Genomic DNA, 20,240 nt, shown 5'->3' with positions numbered 1-20,240 from the left:
CGTGGTGTTTTACTATGCTTTCAAGTACAAGCAATCTCCCAAAACAACATCTTCTCACAAGTAGACTAGCATTAGCATTATTTCCCCATTTGCTAACTAAAAGAAACTCTTAACCTATCCGTAACGCACTTCTGCAAAGACCATATTCAGCCTGATCCCTCCAAAAATCTGGTATAAAAATTCCCTGCTACTTTAAGGGTTAAGCGTTTTACACCTCATCATGCTACAGAGCCGGCAAATAACTGTATACGTCCTCCAACAGAATCCTGCCATTCACCCAAACCCCAGTCCGAACCCACTTATATACTGCTAATTACTTTCATGGAATTCTTCTGTAGGGCACAAAAAACAACACTGGTGTTTACAAATGCTTGCTACCCAGGAATGGACCTCAGACATTTTTTACAGTTAAATGCAATGTGAACTTTTACCACATGGCAGCTAACTCAGCTTAATACAAGAGCAAAATGGAAAGACAGCAGCTACACATTTTGCTAGGACAAACTTACAAAATGCTTTTAAATTTTACATTTACTTACACAATGTTTATTAATACATTATTAGGCTGCAGAGAATAGCGCCTCTTAATAAGGCTAGTAATTAATTTTTTTTTTCAAACATACTCTTGTATATTCCAACTGTTTTTCACTCACTGTTTATACACTATCCACTTCTGCTAATTACGTTACACAGAACCTCATAGTACTATCTACACCATCTTCAGAAACACACTCCTCATTTCTCTTGATTTGCATGTTTGTATGTATTTAGATTTTGTTTTACTCACCTTACATTTAAACCAGGACAATACCAGCCCCTAAAAAAACTTTTTTGTGGACCCTAGTTACCGCTAAGCAGATGATTTCTCATTCTACATTTAGTATGATAGCACATTACTGTCTTTGGGACAAAACCCAATTAAATAGGTAGTGATATTTTTTCCATCTTAGTGTAATGTATTCCATAATTATGTAACATATGCACTTGCATTATGGAGCTATACAGGACAAGGAAGGGTAAGTGGTGTAGCAACTTCCTTTAACAAATAGGTGGAACTGTTGCACAGCGGTTTTTTTTTCAGTGTCATTTTCAGACATTGTATAGGAGTTTGATTTTTTAAATAAAGAATATATACATTATAATAATATTGTCTTTGTTTAGGACTTGGAAATTAGAGAGATAATGAACTTCAAGCTGTAAGAAACAGGTATCAGTAAAGTACACTGTACTAAGGTCACAGAGGAATGCCATTTTTTCAATATATTAAAACGTAAAATAAGAGGATGTTGTTATTACTACCACAAATATATTTTTTGTATTTTGGGAAGTAATCACGATGAGATTAAGGGATGCACTTAAAAAGAGTTTGCAACTGATAGCAGGTTCGTAGCTGGGTCATCCAGCACCTGATGCCATTTCCCTTTTTGGCGCACCCTTGACTAAGAGCAAAAATAAAAAAAAATTAAAAATAGTGGTTCATCGCAGCATTTTTAAAATTAGGTTCCAAAGTGATGAACAAACTAGCTCCTATCTGAAAGGCAGATACAAAGGAAGCTACTAGGCATGTTGTCCAGGAGACCACAGCACTGTCTGGTTAAGTGCGTTGCTCATAATCACACAGTAGACAAAATGAGGCAGAGGCAATTAAACCCTGTACTATTGGAAGTAGCTCATTAACAACTAATACACTTAATCTGCTGCATGACAGATCAGGTAAGACAAAAAAACAATGTACGTGCCATTCATTTGTCCATGAACTTAACAGTAAGATTAAAAAAAAAAAAACATATTTTCAGATTTTAAATTAAACTCACTGAAATAACCTTGAAAGGCTTACAGTCATACCTTTCAATTGTACAGATTTTCCCAGAATTTCCAGACTTTTGCCTCATATTTTTGGTCTGTTTTTCATAAAACTTTTTTTTGGCAAATCATTGATGGTTAAAGTCAGAAAATAATGACAGACATTTGAGTTTCAGACTTCATACCCTTCAGAAAATACACTCTAATACAAAATCTATTATTCTCTCAACTTTCTAAATTTGTACAAGCAATATTTAAAAAGTGTAAATATTTTTGGGCCTTTGTCCCCCCATTATTTATGGCTTTGTCCAGATTTCTTGCTCTGAGAGGTTGAGAGGTATGCTAACATTCATTCATCTTGTTGTTACCTGCATATCCACTTTAGACTTGCAGGATACCTGATGTCTCTACTAGCTTTTATTAAGCACAAATCAATGAAACTTGTTCCAGAATAGGCACCAAGCTATCGGTGGCACACTTATTCAAACATGGCATGCACAGCTGTGGACAACTTAGAGTACAAATTCAAGTAAGCACATTTTTGGTAAGTGGATAAAACTGTGATATCTGTAACAAATGCCCACATAGACACAGGCAGGATTTGCAGATTCATCAGAGAATTCACCCCATAAAAGGACTTAAGTGGACAACCAACCACTAAGAAGTAGTAATGCTAACCACTGGGCCATATTTGAAGAAGGTAAATAACTTAACTAGAATACATAGTTTCTGGTAGCTGTTATGATACAAAAAGAATATGGAATAGTTAGAATGATTTTTTGTTTTTTTAAGTAAAGACTTAAATGTGGAAATAAATGCAACTACTGAACACTTCATAAGCCTTGCATATTTATATTTAATGAGTTTTTACATTTCTAGAAACAACAAACTGCACTCCAGGGCAATCAACGATCTGAGATGAATGTAAAGTAAATCCTTTATTGTGTAAAAAAATACAGTTTAGTACAAACAGGTGGCATGCTCCTTTATCATGCACTTTCATAGGTTCATAGGTTCATAGCTTCATACTAGGCTATCTGCCCAAGGGCATTTATAAGCCTAGCCCATAGTTATGTAGCTTTCGCCACCCCTTTAGTTTGAATAAAAACTATGCCTATCATTTTGCTGTGCCTCTGTCAAGCAGTGACACTGAAGTAATCCCTGGGGTATATCTGCAATCTCCCATCCATTGGTCAAGATTCCTCTTGAACAAGGCCAGAGAGGTGCTCTGCCTCACATGTACCGGGATTTTGTTCCACAGCATAGGGAGTCTCTGGGTGATGAATCTGTCCCTCCAGCACGTTCTATTTATAACCGTGTCAAGGTTTAAGTCTCCGCCCTTGTGGTTCTGAGGGATCTAGATTTTTGAGGTGAAGCATATTCATCAAATCTGGGTTTGACATGGCCTTATATGTCAGGCACAGGTCACCTCTGAGCAAGCGGTATGAGACTGAATAGAGCTGGAGTTCTTTCAGTCGGGCAGCATAAGACATATTTTGAGACCCTTTATCCTTTTGGTGAGGAACTTTTGGGGCCTTTCAAGCTGCAGCAGGTGTCTGGTCAGATACATTCGAACGGGCATTGTACTCAATCATAGGTCTAATGAGTGATGACTACAGGGGGACGATGACCTCCCTTGATCTAGATGTGAATCCCTTCATGATCAGGTGGGTGATATAGAAGGTTTTCCTAACTACTTTAGCAACATGAGTGTCAAACGAAGGCTACTGTCAACCTGGGTCCCCAGATCTCTGATGACTTTTCTGTGCTCAGTGGATTGCCACCTATATGGTAGCTAGGGGTAACCTTGTTTTTCCCGAAGGGTATGACTATGCATTTTTTGGCGTTTAACTTCAGGCCATGGCTCTGGCACCAGTTATCCGTTTCTGTGAGGCCCTTCTTGAGGATATCTGTGTCAGATGTGTTTTCGACTATGGCGCCCAGTTTGCAGTCATCTGCAAACTTTGTCAGCCATAACCCTCCTGTGTTTGCTTGTACTTCAGAAAAGTAGATGCCGAACAAGAGTGGACCCAGGACTGAGCCCTGTGGGACACCACTTGTGACAGGCTTTGAGTCTGACATGGCTCCAGCAACTCTGACCCTGTGGGTTCTGTCACTTAGCCAGTTTGCAACCCATCTTGTGATGTATGTGTTTACATTCAAGCTGATGAGTTTTTCGATGATACCTGAGTGGGGTATTGTGTCGAAGGCCTTTGCCAGGTCAAGGTAGGCTGTATGGACTGCCTTTCCCTCATCAATGGCCTTGGTGACTATCTCGAAAAAGTCAACCAAGTTTAAGAGGCAGGATCTGCCTTTGACAAAGCCAAACTGGGTTGGATCCAAAGTCTGCAAGTTCCCTATGTCTTTCTTTATGAGTTCCATTATGATCCTCTCCATGGCTTTGCAGATAAGGCTTGTCAAGCTAATGGGGCAGTAATTTCCAGGGTCTGTGGAGGCACCGCCCTTATGAAGTGGGACCACAGTCGCCGTGCGCCACTCCTTGGAATGTATCCTGAGGTGAGGCTAAGATTAAACAGCTGTCCTAACTGTGGGTTTAATTCCTCGTTGAGTTCATGAAGCACACAGCCGGGGACACCATCCGGTCCCATGGATGCTGTGTTTTTTGCCTTAGTGAGGGCAGTTCTCACCTGGGCGTTGGAGATGTTTCTGGGGCTACAATCCTCTGCAACAGATATCTCTCCTTTTGTCGGGGAGGGGAGAAGTTTGCACTGAACCTGTCAGCCAGTATGTTGGCAATGTGTGTAGGTTCAGTAATTTTCACATCATTTTGAACTAATTCTGAGCATATCTGGGAGTTTCCTCCTAGGTTTCTAACATAGCTAAAGAAGGCCTTATGATTCTCTTTAGAGTCCTTGGCGATTTTTCTCTCAAAATTTGCCTTGGATGATTTTATGAGAGCTCTTAGTTTTTACTTATAATGATCAAAGGTGTCTTACCTTTCAAGGATTTTGCTCTATCTTGTAGTAGCTTCCTCCTTTTGTTGTAGAGCTTGTTTATGGCTGGGGTCCACCAGACTGGACGCTTGCCTTTGGTACAGAGAGTCTTAGTTTTGTTTGGGATTGCCTGATCCATGCAGTCCTGTAGGTGCTGGTAGAAGGCATTTGTAAGTGATTCAGCGGTTTGAGTAATGTTTACCACTGGCTCAGGGGCCTTAAAGGAGACCACACTAGTTTTTAGAAGTGTGAAATCGGCTTTTGAGAAGTTTTTCACTGTGGTCTTTTTGTTTCAGGTGGGGCGGGATGAGGACCTCCAGCGAGATTAGTTTATGATCTGATCTCACCAGTGAGGGGTATACTTCCAGTGTTGAACATTTTGATCCCATGTTCGTGATGATGAGATCAAGTATGTTTTCTCCTCTTGTGGGGATGGTGACTAGTTGTTCCATGGCATTTGAGTTTATGAACTCCAGGAATCTTTGGGTTAGAGTGTTCGGGCTTGAGTAGTGTTCCCAGTCTATATTAGGGTAGCTGAAGTCACCTAGTATGATGGTGTTTGGAGATACATTTATCCCCTCCAATGTTTTCAGGAAGGCCATGTGAGGTTCCTGAGTTTGAGAGGGTGGCCTGTAACATGCTACAAATTGCAGAGCAGTCTTGCCTATGGTTAATTGCACCTGGATGGTCTCCGATGCATCGTGCGTTGCCACCAACCTTGAGGTGTGGGTGTCCTTTATGAATATGGACACCCCCCCCTCCTTTCTTGGTGTTGTCCGGATTTTGGGGCCGGAACGCATGATATGAGGTGAAACCTGTTAGTGCTGGGGTGCTCTCAGGAGCCTTGAACCAGGTTTCTGTCACAGCACAGACATCGATGTTCTCCATATTGAGAAGGGCCTCGAGTGCGTGCATCTTGAGATTGAGACTTCTGGCATTGAGCAGCATTACCCTTAGTTTTTTCCTTTTGGTGTTCTAGGGTGGTAGGTTTAGAATTTGAGCCTTGCCTAAAAAGGCACTATGGGGGTGGCAAGAGCCTTTGCCAATATCCGGAAGCCCAGGGTGACAGGTGCAAGCCGTCCCTTGAAGCAGCATGGCTTGTCCAGCATGTCATCCCAGGCAGACAGACATTGGATCCCCTTTGAATGACACCAGAATTTAAGCCAATTATTAAAGCTGATCATCTTATCACTGTATTGTGGCATCATTCTAGGTGAAGGTAGGATACTGCTCAAGGTCAGGGTCATACCTGCCTGGGCTACATAATCAGAGAGCTCCTCAATGTCCCTTTTCATGTAGTCCAAGGAGGTACGTCTCAGGTCGTTGACACCAGCGTGGACAATGACTGAGTCGTACTTGTACCTGCTGTTGAGAGACCTGAGTGCTTGCGTTATGTGGCGGATTCTAGCGCCCGACAAGCAGCTTACTGTGACCTTCTCTTTACTCAGTCTGGTGAGCGGGACGTCAGTGTGTCTGACTATGGAATCACCAATGACAAGTGTGTCTGGCATTTTGTTTGGCCTTAAGGGCTGTGACTGTTTGACACTCTGACTGTGTGGTCTATGTGTTGCATGTGTTGGGTCGTGAGGTGGTAGTTGTTTGGGTGTCTGCTTTGGTGGCCTCTGCTGTTTTGGTAAATTTTTGATCAGAGCCTCCAGTATGTCTTTGTGTGAGTATGTGTATGATTTGAAGTTGTGATGGTACCATGTGTGACTGGGTATGTATTGTGTGTGGTTACCTTCTCCTCCTGTCTGGTCTTGCCAGTCCTATGTTGAGAGAGCTCAGCCTCCAGTTTGGCCGTATAGTTGCATCTCTCGCATGTATTTGTGTTTTGTGGGAGAAGGAGAGGATTGTCTGTGTACATGAGGCAGTTGTAACATTGCCTCAATATTCCCAGGTTCACCAGTTGAGCTGGAGAGGACACTAGCAACTGATCCCTCGACATACTAGAAGTAGTAGATAAAGTGACTTTCAAAGGACTCCGGGGGAAGTGGGTTTTAGGCTGGTGGGGTACTATCTATAATAAGAGTGCTTTATCAAGGTGCAAGTACTGTAGGAGTAAGTGCTAGGCTTTACAGATAGAAAATAGTCTACTTGGGAATCAAGTAGAGATGAACTTTTCAGTTATAGGATATGCTGGTTAGATCAGCAGTACAGCTCGAGGAAGGTAGTTTTAAGGGAAAATTGGAAGAGTGGAATTTAGATGGCCCAAATAGTTTAACCTTGTTTAACCGCTGCTCTTGTGTGCAACAGTGGTAACTCAGCTAAATCGCTTACGCGCGTTTAGTGTGTTTTATAGCAGGGGGCTGAAGGGAGCTAGGAATTGGCCCAAAACGACCAATGGACTACTAGTTTCTGGCTGAAACTTCACCAAATCAGACAAAAAGGCTGCTCAGTGCTTCCCACTCCCACTGGTAAGCAAAGAAACTTCCCTCCTTCCTAATAAGGCAATGGATCAGTAACAGGAACTAAAAACAAAGCCCAGGGATCAGCAACTCTGAAACTGGACTACACCGAATACCCTCAGGACTATCAGAACAAACTGGTGATCCCTGTGTTCTGCCTCATTTAAATACTAGATGAATGTCACATGATACTGAATCAATTAGATAACGCTATCTGAAAGATATAGTGCCTTCCACATAAAAAATAACATTAGTGAGTAAAGTGAATAAAATGTTATAGGTGAATAAAATGTATAAAAACATATAAAATATGTAAAAATTAATTAAAATACAACCACAAGTTCCCACAGTTTAAAAAAATACTGACTTAGTACTATCAACTAATCAGGTTATCAAACACCCACAATAATTGTAAACACCCATAATGTTAATACTGATAAAATCCATACAACAATCAGTTTTTTTAACTGCAGAAGCTTCACACAATTGCCCAGGGGTGCATTTTTGTTGCTTCTAGTTTTGGCTTTGTGCCCTAGGACCTTTTCTCATTTTTTTTGGTTGTAATTTGGTCCTTCATTGTGTATTATGACTATGGAGGACATATTTTAATTTACTTCCGGTTCATCTGCAATAGCATGCCGTGGTGTAGTGGCTGGGCCAAGACACTGTGATTGTTCATCAGTCATGGGTGAACTAAGAAATTTAATTCAACTTTTAACACCATTAACATAGCTTGTGGCTTCTGATGTTAATACTAACTCGGATAGTGCACCAAACTAAGCTTCAGGGTTACAGTAGACAGCTTGTGAAATGGCCAGCAACTCATGGTTGGTGGAAACAGCAGGAAAGGATCCATTAGTAAACAAAAGTGGTATAAGCCATTCTTGTTTTGTTTTTGGCTACAACAGTACAGACATTATTCATGAACCTGGACTTCATGGTGAGAATTTAGTTAATTCAACCCCAAGAGTTTTTTCAATTTTAATGAATGGATTAATCAGGTCTACGATTTTTCTGGGCCAGGGTCATATTAGACTATTCATAATTTTAATGGGTTGACTGTGGAAAAGAACATTGACCTTTTGGAAAAATGTTAATTAAAATTAAGGAGTCTGCAACTTCACAACATTTTTTTTGTGGAATGTATTCAGCACAACTGTATCCCCAAGGGTTTGAGATAAAATAAATTCCCTAATGAGGCAGCAGATGATACTGATCTTATAATTAACTTGTGTCTTTATTTAACAAACAAGGTTTAGAATTACTTTATGTTATGATAAAACAAAATGACAAGGTTATTACTGACCTAGTTAAACCGGTTTAAGGCTTGAACAACAGTATAAAAAAAGATTTCTTGTTTACAGTTTATCAACACAAATACACTAGTATTTTTAATAGTGTTGATAAGCAGGTTGACAAGATAAAGGAAAGACAGTAGAATAAGTTAAGTGATGCTGGGGAATATTGGGACAATGTAACATATGTGCTTAGCAGCAATTTACATAGGAGGAATAACAACAGTTCATTAGATGTACACGACATAGTAATCAATTACAATTACAATAATGGAGGTGTCTCCAATAATGGGGACATTCATTCTGAATATGGCCCATGAGACAATGGTTCAAGACACATGGACACTCAGATTCCTTGCATTTCTGACCCTTTAGATCCCCCCAGATCATCAGAAATAATTGCAAATCGAGGCAACAATGGGGAGCGGGGACATAGGGCATTTTGCCAGGACAGAGTATATCGGAATTCCCACAGACACTACAACAAATGGAGAGGTTATGGATGGAGGATGAGAGATTAACTAACACAGATTTAAATATTACTTCTGATTACAATTGTCTCATGTTAACACATAGAAGTTTCAACATTTTTAATTATACTTCTGCGGATACCAATGTGCCACATTTTAATTTGTTTATGAAGGGATTCACTTTTATTTCCAGTAAAAAAAACAAACAAACAAACTTGGATGTTTTAACTGAACTTAAGTTATTTACCAGAAAACTGGGAACTTAGGAAAAAACAACGTAGCTGTTCATTTCGATGCTAAAGGCGGTCCTAAAAAGGAAGTCTTTACGAAGAAAAATAATTTTATTCCACCTAGTCATCCTCTTATTAATGCTTTTGAAAAGGCTCGAGACTACGATTTAAACAAACTTTTTGTAACTCATTTCTCCGAAGCCTATAAAAATTTGAGTTATGAGGAACAGGGGATATTAAATTCTTTAATGAATAATAGATACACATATAATGAAACCAGACAAAGGAAGTGGAGGGGTCATTTTTGACACCATTGATTACACCAATCAGATGTTTGAGATCTTGATAGCACCTATGAGTTGGTATCACATAATGAGGTTAAGATTGCTTACAAAAGTATCACAGTTTATTTTTGGAAGATTGTTTTATTCAAGAGTTAATTAACAAAAAACGTGATGATTTTTTACTTAACAAAACCTCTGTGACAAAGAAAAAAATGCAACAGGATCCAGACCATACAGTGAAAATATAACCAAACCTCAAACAATTCCACACCCGGATCCGAAAATGTAACAGCAAACCACACTGCAAAGAAGTAAAATCAACAAATGTTATTAGACACTTCAACACTAAGTGCTTTCATCCTGGAGTAGAAGATGGGACTTGCTCAAAAAGAGTGTCTGTGCTACCTAGTGAAACCAATCAAAGGTCTGTCACCATTATTACATTTAATTACAGTTACCTAGCAACTAAGTACATCTCCAATTTAAGAAATGTTACAACATAAAGGCTATAAAAATTTGTACAAACATCTAAAAAATGCAAGATACCAACATGTTCTAAAAAATACATATATTAGTGAAATTATATTTATAAAAAAATTATATGTAAGTTTTGTTAACTATACAGTGGCCTCAATGTCAACCAATAAGAGAGAGAAATAAAGTATCATTTAAACTAAAAGGACCAATAGCATTTGGTCTTATTTGCCATACAAATTCCCTACACTCCAAACTGGTCTTCTATGGTCCTCCCCTCAAGTCAAGAGCAAGTAAATCTGTTATGAAAAAAAAAAAACAAATTTGTGTCCAATATGTTCTTGAATACGTTTCCACAAACCATTTTTAAGGTCGTGTTTTTACATCCATTACCTTTTAAGGCTCTCTCTGTTTTACTAATGTAGAAGGAATTACATTTCTTACATTATGCAACATATACAATTTTTTGTTTCACAGTTGCATCTCTTTGGGCATGTTATTTTGCCATAACCTTTCAACATAATACTATCTCCTTCTAGTATTTATTGACACTGGGAACATCTCCCACATTTTACCATTCCATACTGGTAAATGGTAGTCTTTGATGGTAGGAAACCTATTTCTAAGTAATTTTTAATGTTACAATCCCTTCTAAAAATAAATGTAGGTGCTGCCCCAACCTTATTTGTATCCATAAAACAAATGTCAAACATATTCCAGTTGTTTTTAATAACATTTCTTATAGGTCATGTGTCACTGTCGAAAATTATTATGCAACCTCTATTATAACCATGGCCAATAATGGTCTCAGTGGCTATCAAACCCTCTCTGAGACCTAAAAAGGGCCAATATTAACCCTTCAACATTTTTCTTTACCTTCCTTAACAATTCCCAACAAAAATTCATAGGAGGAGCCTCTGTTCAACAACATTGCATATTTTTTCATATTCTTGGGAAATCAAATCAAGAACAGACACCATTCTTGCAATTCTGACTAGCTGGCCCTTAACACGGGCTTTCTTTTGATGTATGGGTGACTACTATCAAAATGTAATAAGGAATTACAATAAGTAGATTTTCTATGTAAACTAGAGACAAAGTCTTTGTTAGTATGGTCCACTTTCAGTTCAACATCCAAATAACAAATAGTGTCAGTAGATGTACTCAAAATAAATCTTAGGAATTCAGTAGTGGAATTTATATAATTTAAAAAAATGCTAAGTCTTCTCTCAGAATCCCTCCAAAAGATGACAATGTCACCCAAGAAACTCCCATATGTGTCTAGCCATTCTCGAATCCTGATTTAAAAATATTGTGATGCTCCCAGTATGTTAAGACAATGATGGCAAATATGGGGGCACATGCTGACCCCATTGACACACTACTGTTTTGTTTAAAAATGGTCCCTTCAAACCAAAATTATCATCTAACACCATCTCCATTATGGAGCTTAAGACCTTAATCACTGTATTGTGCAGTTGACTTTGTTGCTCAAATAGAGTGAACAAATCAATGTCACATTCATGGGGTGTATCTACAAATGGGTATTTTATGTCTATCATTGCTAATATAAGTTGTTCAGCATACAAATCCTTGTAGATTTTAGTTAAAAAATCCAATGAGTCCTTGTAAATATTGTTCACATTTTTAAGTGCATTTTCTAATTTTAAGTCTATGTGCCTAGCCATTCCACAGGTTTCTGAACCTTTAGCATTGACTATTGGTCACAGAGGAGGGTCATGAAAATTGTTATGAATTTCTGGAATTCTGAAAATGGCTGGAATTTGTGGGAAATCAATACTCAAAATTGTACTCCATTTCAGTGGTTTTCCCCTCATAAATCACCTTATTTATTTTTGAGTAGTCTACATTGATTTGACTTCTGGATATCTCCTCATTATTGTCAGAAAATAACAAATGCTCCATCCTTGAGTCATAGTCTATAGTATGCATTATAACCACCCACCTCTCCCTTGTCAGGTTTCATACACCTCTCAATAGTCTCCTTTCGTCCTCACTAATATTCATTTTGTATCTAAGCTCCCTGTTGTTTAACAATTTTCTAATGTTATGTTCACAAAGTTTTTCATAAAGCATTATTTTTGCGTGCAGTGAAGGTTGTATAAACTACGTCTATTAAATATATCCATATCGTTTACACCAGTACCAAGGTCTCCCAGCATAATTCCTAATTTTAGTTTCCTAGTAAATAGCTTTAAGTCGTTCAAGGTTTGTACTAAGTTCCCTCTAGTAGATGGTACAAATATTATCCCCTTTGCAAACAAAGAAGCATGCACAACAGTAATAGGAACAGAACTAAATTCATAGATTTTAAAGTTGACATTGTGATTTAACACTATCACTGGTAATTCTTGGATTTCCAGTTCCTCCCTCCCCTTTTGTTGTGGCAGTGGTCACCAGGGTTCTTTCTTCAAGTACTATTGAGAGGTTCCCTCCATTCTGACTCCTTTCCTCTGGTTGATTAACCTCTCACACCTTCAGAATGGTGGGGATTCTAAAGGTATATCCGCCATATTAATATCCAACTGGGACATTTCCTCAAAATCTACTTCTTGGCCATATATACCACTATTGGAGTGTGTGTGCGTGTCTGTGTGTGTGTGTGTGTGTGTGGGGGGTGGGGGTTTGGGTAAGCACTTTGTCTTTCGTAATCACCCTTGTCATGCAACAATTTATTTTCTTTCTTTTTCACATCATGTAATATTTAATCAACCTTAATAAATACATTGCTATAATCACCCATGTAATTTTCTTGTTTGAAATAGTGGTGTCCAACTGTATAACTTCAGTCTCTAACCTCTCCATAGTAGTTTGGTTGTGCTATATAAAAGTGTTTCTATCAATTCGCACCCATGATGATAAAAGAGGGCCAAGAAATCATAGTGTAAGGCTGAACCCTTTTTCAATCCAGTGGGAAACTTCCATGTCCTTAGCCCCTTGAGTACTATCTTCTGTTTAACATACTCATGAACATAACAATTTTTAGCCTGTAATTTATGATACTAAATCAATATATTTTCATAAGTGTGTAGTTGTCAAGTTAAGCTAGGACACGGACCGTTAATTTTTTATAGTACTTTGCCCAAACTCAAAATATTGTGAAGCCAGTCACTCATGACAAAACGTCTGTTTACAGTATCTTGATTACATTTTCTTTCACTAAAGGTATTTAGCGTTTGATTATTAGGTTGTGCATGACGGGTTCCTTCAGTGGTAGAACAAACTGTTCCTTTCCTTTGTGTGCACAGTACATTGCTGTTACTCCCTAATCCCTGTGACACCCACAATATCTGGAATCCCTAAGATTCAGAAATATATTTTCAAACCACCTTTGAGACCTATAGTATCAGCACAGGGTGCTAAAACATAACCCCCTTGGAGTCTATCTTAATACAATTTTGAAACTCTGTTACAAGCTTGCAGTTCATATATTATGTGACTCATGGGACTTTCTAGGTAGAATTACAGAAGAGTTATGGAGGGATAACTTATATTTATTAACCGTAGATGGAGTAGACTTATTTACCTGTATACCTAAGGTAGAAGGTCTTGAACTGTTCAATGATGCACTCATACAGTGTGATTTTTTAATACAGATATTTCTTTACTTACGAACTTGACGGTCATAATTCTACCTTTTTTGAAGGTGAATATACGAGCAGATCAAAGGAGTTGCTATGGGGGCTTCCTGTGCACCCTGTTTTTCCAATTTGGCTATGTGGGCATGGGAATCAAAATACGTTTCCCCTCCCAGTTCTATCCATCGTGCAAGATGTATCTGAGATGTTGGATGATCTTTTTATTATCTGGCAAGGTGCTACTAAACAACTGAAAATCAATTTATAGAGTATTTGAACCACACAACTCCTTTTTTGAAATTCACCTATTCGTATCACACGGAGTGTACAAATTATTTAGACACTACTATCTATAAAGATCAGTCTGGCTTTGAATTCAGTATATTCAGGAAACTCACTTTTTCAAATGCATATTTGTTTTTTCAGAGTTGTCATCCCTACTACCTCAAACGTAATTTATTTAGGGGTCAGTTTATCCAAGTAGCCAGAATGACATCCTACAAGGATAGATTGAAGCAAGAAGTTAATAAACTCAAACATATGTTTTTAGAACGAGGTCATCCACTACTTACGGTTAAACAGCTAAGATCAGATATATACAATGGATAGTGTGATAAATATACACCCCTATTAGGACTGGTCCAGTGACACATGATAATATACTGAACACAACTGGTGTTAATGGGCATGAAGACTAGGGGGAATTTTAACGGATTTGAGTGAGCCCTGATTTTACCTTACAGTGTAGGTTCTGACAAGGTGAAACAGCCTATTAATAGGAAATGGATGATGTTCAGAAGTAATGAAGAATTATTCAGGGTTTTAGGGGGGATCCCGAAATTTTTATGTAGAACAAAAGCTAACTTTAAGAAATTATTTCAGAGCAACAGTAGACAAGTGGGAGGTATCAACAACAAAGTTACCCAATGCTGTGGTAGATATCGGCAATGTGAGTTGATTGTTCAGGAACACAAAATATTTTTAAATGACTTGCACAGAAACCATGTTATTTTATCTTATGGGAATTGCAATACTAGTGGATTAGTGTATATAGACAACATTTTACATTGGTAAGATGGAAAGGCCTCTTAAAAAGAGGATTTATGAACACTGGCATGACACAAACAAAGCTAACACAAATGGTAAACTTTACAAACATTTTATTCTTTGTGGGAATTTTACAAAGTTCTATTTTGCGATTTTGGAAGTAGTACCTTGTGTTCCCTGGGAAGGGACTTGGGAGACTAAGCTGGAATACAGAGAGCTTCACTGGCAGATGAAGCTAAATGCAACAGTTTTTCCAGGTATCAATGACACCACTTCAATCTTACCAGCTTAAAATGGAGAAATGCCAAGTTTTGAACAACCAGGGAGAGTTTATAGTTACCAAAATACGGTTATATACACTATTTTATATCATTTGCTCATTGGAGTAATTATTTTCAGTATTAGGATTCTTTATAGTTTTTAAACTCAATATTTGCGTTATTTTCTAAACCATTTTTTCACTTGAAAGCAATGATTGTTGTGTGGATTTTATCAGTAGTAACATTGTGTGTTTACAATTATTGTGGGGTTTTTGTAACCTGATTAGTCGATAGTACTAAGACAGTAATTTTTTAAACTGTGGAAACTTGGAGTTGTATTTTAATTAATTTTTACTTATTTTATACATTTTTATACATTTTCTTCACTAGCTCACTTTTTTTTTTATGTGGAAGGCACTATGTCTTTAAGATAGCGTTAACTAATTGATTCCTTATCTTGTAACATTCACCTAGCATTTAAATGAGACAGAAAACAGGGATTACCCATCTTGTTCTGGTGACCTCCTGAAGGTATTAGGGACAAAAGTGCATGATAAAGGAGCGTTCCGCCTGTATGTACTAAATGGGTCTATGTTTGGTTATCGAAAACAAAACAATGCGAACTGCTAAATACCAAACATGAAATATCAAAAGGTAAAATTAGCGAACAACTACTTCAATGAAAATCAATTCATCGAATGGTCGTAATCATCCAACATTACGAACACAACCAACCAAGGTGGAGGGCTTTGCTCCCTACACCTCCCGATGTAGAGGACACCCCCACCTAACTATATATATATATATATATATATATATATATATATAATACCAACTCCAAGGCAAATTTAATTTCCCTTCACTTGCCTTACGTATCACATTACTTCCTGGTCATTGGCCAACTATGGCCATTCGATGAATTTATTTTTGTTGAAGTAGTTATTTGCTAATTTTACCTTTCATTGTTTAACGTTCAGTATTTAGCCGTTCCTCATATTTTTGTTTTTGATAGCCGAACACAGACCCATACTAAACTGTATTTTTGTACATAAAGTATTTACTTTGCGTTCAGCTTGGATCTGTTTTTTTTTTTTTAACTGGAGAAGCCTCACAAGATTGCCAGGGGTACAGTTTGTTGTTTCTAGTTTTGACTTTGTGCCCCAGGACCTTTTTTCATTTGTTTTTGAGTTTTTATATTTCCAGAATTTTGTTTAAAATGTTACATTTTGATTGATCTAATTCTGCTTTTAAAAAAGATAATAAAATATGGCATGTTAGAAATAGTTTTTCTAAACGATTGCATAACTTACTGGCATTTTGCATTGTTATTTACATTTTACTACTTGGTTGCCTAAATAAAAGGCTTAGGGCTCTTACTGACAGCAATAAAGTAGTTCAATGAAATAAAAAAATATTGTATTTATTTTATTTTTCATAACTTGTTAAGTCAAAGGTGATACAACTTCTGTAGAGCTCTAGAAACTTTTGTCTGCTCAAGTGAAAATGATCTTAAAACTACGTGAGTAGTGATTGTGGGGATCAAACCTAAATACCAAATAAAACCTGTTTACAGACTTCCATAACCCCACAGCATGCACATGCCAAGTTTTAAATTACAATATAATAATATTATATATAATATAATAATCCTGCTATAACCACATTGCCAAATTTGCTACTGGCACAGCCTACCAGACACACCACTGTCACAACCTAAATCGCCTAGGTTGGCTTGAACTGCCTAGCCTACTGCAGTTCAACCAGCTAATAGTGGCACATAAAGTCCTTTACCAACCAGAAAATACACCTGCACTAAAAAAATATTATCAGCATCTACACCAGCACCCGGCCACTGCGATTATCCACTAGACTCCTAGTTCAAACATACAAATCCAGCTACTCAGCTGGGGACTCCCTGTTTGCCAACTCTATTGGCAAAACACGGAACAGACTTCCAGATGACTTGACCCTACAACCCTCACTAACTTGATTCAAAAACAAACTCAAGAAATACTTCAAAACTCATTGGTTATGTCCTTGCACTAACTCCGACTAGTGACCTCTCTGTTACTTAGGTCCCTTACCTTCAACTACTTCTAACTTTTTTCTACTACACCATTTCAGGAAGAGTCAATTGTATAACTGCTGTTCAATGTGTCTTAAACCTGAATGTAATGTTATGTATATATAACTTTGAAAATAATGTTATGTTTTGCAAAGTGTTTTATAATAAGTTAGTACTATATGTGCTAAATACTGGTATTGCTTATGACTGTAATCTCAGTGAAACTAGCATTTACTAAATGTTCAGTGTGTATTATCCTGGAGCTTTTCTCCCCGGGCATCTGCTGAAATGGACATGTATCCAGTTGGACTATCCCGGTCAACAAATGTAAAATAAAATAAATTAAATAAATTACAGACCAAGGTATAAGTGAGCAACAATGTACATTTTTGAAATGAAGCTGGGGTTATGTTTTGGTTATTCTTATAAATATGGTCTACAGCAACAAGTTATAATTGTGTTTATATACAACTAATAATAAGCCATAAAGGTAAGCCATTAAACAAAATCCATATTTTATTTTACGTTTGCCCCTTTTGTCAGCGTTATTTAAATTGCATTTCAGAATAAAAGAAAATAATTGCTTGAAATTTTGAATACATGTATGTATAATTTAATGTTTAAATTACACAGCATGAATTATTTGCAATATTTGAGCTTTAACTTGTAATTACATGCAAATACTTGGACCCAATCAATCAGCTATGCTGAGTGCTGTTTTATTTCTTTTTTGTTTCATGAGTGGATGTACCAGAAATATCATTCTAACATCCAACAGCACAGGCTGTAACCACCTATTTTGATCTAAAAGGTTAGCCTTGCTAAAAGACAGAACATACTTTTGCAATTCTCACAGCAGTTGTTACAGGTGTGACTGCAGCCATAAACAATTCACATATCAGACAGCTTAGTAACTGCCGAATGCACGGCACAAAAGCAATGACATTAGACAAGCACCAAATGTTTGGCACATACTTTGGAAACATGGGGAACAGTAATTGTAAGGGTCTACCCCACCATTAACACAGATATACTGTTGCCATTTCAAGTTAACACAAGCATTCAGTTTCCATTTCAAACATTAAGTAACTTGCTCAAAGTAAAAATCTGATTTGCTAATATACTTCCTTACAAGCTACATAACAATGACCACATAAATAAGATTGATACAGCTACTATGAAAGGCATCTGCACAGTACTTATTGTAATAAGCAAAATGTAAAATTAACATATAAAATAGATGCAATTAACAGTGAATGTAAGTAAACCAGGTTCAGACCCAAAGTGACAAGATGTTTGTTTCACACTCTACTTTTACTGGGTATGTACACACATTTATCTTTTAATCAGGTCATCACTGCTTTTTTTCTGGTTTTACTTTTTCTTCTGATAAATTATATTTGAATGTATTTGCCAAATAATAATTTGGGGTAATACAGAATGGTGTTGCCTCATTATTCATGAGCAATATATTGTTTCCCCATTGGCTATCTCACTAGATTAGTGTTACTATAAAAAAACACCCTTCAACCAATGAAAGTTCTAAATGTTTATCACATTAAAAAAAAAATGTATGCATTAAAAAAAAAGTAATGACAAGTGTCTGACTAAACTTTTTGTCATTACTTGTTCAAACAGGAAAAACAAAAACATATCTGCAACTCCAAATATAAAGTCTGTGACAGCACAACAATGGTGGGAAAGGAGAAAACTCCCTTAAACTCAATGTTCTTCAGTCTTGCAGATTACATTGCAAAATTTTCAGTGAAACAGGGAGTCAGTTAAACAAAACGAGGAATCCCCGATTTTGATGACAAGCAAGCAAACAGCAATAGTCTAATAACAGCTACTTGAAGGCTTAAAAGCATGGATCTTCTGGTTTACTTACCAATCCTGTAGTTAATGTAGCCTTCTCCACCACTCATTACTAATGTACAACTGTAATCTCCCTTGCTTTCTTCTGTGTCATTGGCGATTCCAGCTAGTGTAGGCTTAATGCAGCCTAAAAAAATGTAATAATGAATGTCAAATAATAAAAATGAAAACAAAAAAATCTAAATAGCGACTAGATGAAAAAGGTGTAGCTAGGCAATCGTCATGTAAGTAAAGGTTATTCAAATTATTTTTTTAAGTCAAGTTTAGCCAGTTTCTTGAGCGCATTACATTTTGTTGTCAAATTATTTAATATGGCTGATTTGCTGATATCACTAAACTGTGCAGATTCATGTCATGGTGTAGAGCACTGTCCCCATAGTTGTACAGTAGCAAATCTAGCCCAAATAAGGATGACATTATTACTTATGCATGTTCCTACTGCCCTGGCATGCATACTTAGTGAATATTCATTATCTACATAATCATTTCACAGAAAGTAGGTAATGAATATTCATGAAGCAAGCAATTTCTGAATGCTTACATTCCAAAACATACTGATCAACTTTTTTCCATAAGAATTCTAGACAAAATAAAAAATGGACAGATTGTAAATATTACTCTAATTCACTTTAAGACTAAACCAGTAACTGTAATCAATATGCATTTTCTGAACAGTAATTATGAATGTCTTGTGCCTGACATTATTGACAGATTATAATCCACATTAATTTATCAGAAAACCCAACATTTTACAAGAGACAGAATGTTCTTACTGTTTATGCTCTACTACAGCACTTCTGCTGAGAATTTTTGAGTGACATAGCAGTAACACTACCAGTGTACCTCTAAATTACTTTGTTCACAAATTGGGGACAAAGCCAAATATTGGAGGGACAAAGTCCAAAAATTAGAGAGAATTTTTGAGTATTACTCTAATGCACTTCAAGAGTTAATAGAACAGCAAGTTGTTTTGCATCAATGTGCATTTGCTGAACAGTAAAAAGAATGAAATATTAATATCTGAAATGAGCAAACTGTAAGTACTGCATTATGAATATTCATTAGGTAACAGACTTAGTGAATATTCATAAGCAACTACTTCACCCCCCCCCCCCCCCCGCAACAGGTGCAAACCCATTACTTCAACCAAGTAACTTGTCAAGTAAAGGTCATTTATGCATGATGTAATTGATTTGCAAATGTCAATCATGTTAGGAAGACCCACGCCTACACAAACTTGGGGGGGGGGGGGTTACAGAGAAGAAATAAATGACATTTTACCATCCATAACACAGCAATGTTTTATATACATAGTAGCCTGCAGGAAGAGGTGAACTGTGCATTGCTTTTTGAGCCATGGAAGACCTAATCCTATCTGACCTCCTTTGAAAACCAGTGGCTCTACAAACACCCATATTAAGGATCTAAATCTACACTAAGAAAAAAACAAGTCTCTCTAGATAGAGAGGTTCCTAACTC

The 20,240-nt window shown here is 37.1% G+C and overlaps 1 protein-coding gene across 1 annotated transcript in view; it reads right to left on the bottom strand.

Annotated features, from left to right (window-relative positions):
• LOC122809800 (C-Jun-amino-terminal kinase-interacting protein 3-like) overlaps positions 1–20,240 on the bottom strand; it is a 1,405,059-nt gene that overhangs the window by 1,467 nt on the left and 1,383,352 nt on the right. Inside the window, exon 27 of the mRNA XM_044081538.1 lies at positions 18,775–18,888. Within this exon, the coding sequence (XP_043937473.1) occupies positions 18,775–18,888 (114 nt within the window). The remainder of the gene's footprint in view (positions 1–18,774; positions 18,889–20,240) is intronic.

This window comes from Protopterus annectens, chromosome 1.part1, assembly GCF_019279795.1.
Source record: "Protopterus annectens isolate FY-2018-M chromosome 1.part1, PAN1.0, whole genome shotgun sequence".
NCBI classification, from domain to species: domain Eukaryota; kingdom Metazoa; phylum Chordata; order Ceratodontiformes; family Protopteridae; genus Protopterus; species Protopterus annectens.
The sequence above is the reverse complement of the archived record's forward strand: the minus strand, read 5'-3'. Positions and strand labels throughout refer to the sequence as shown.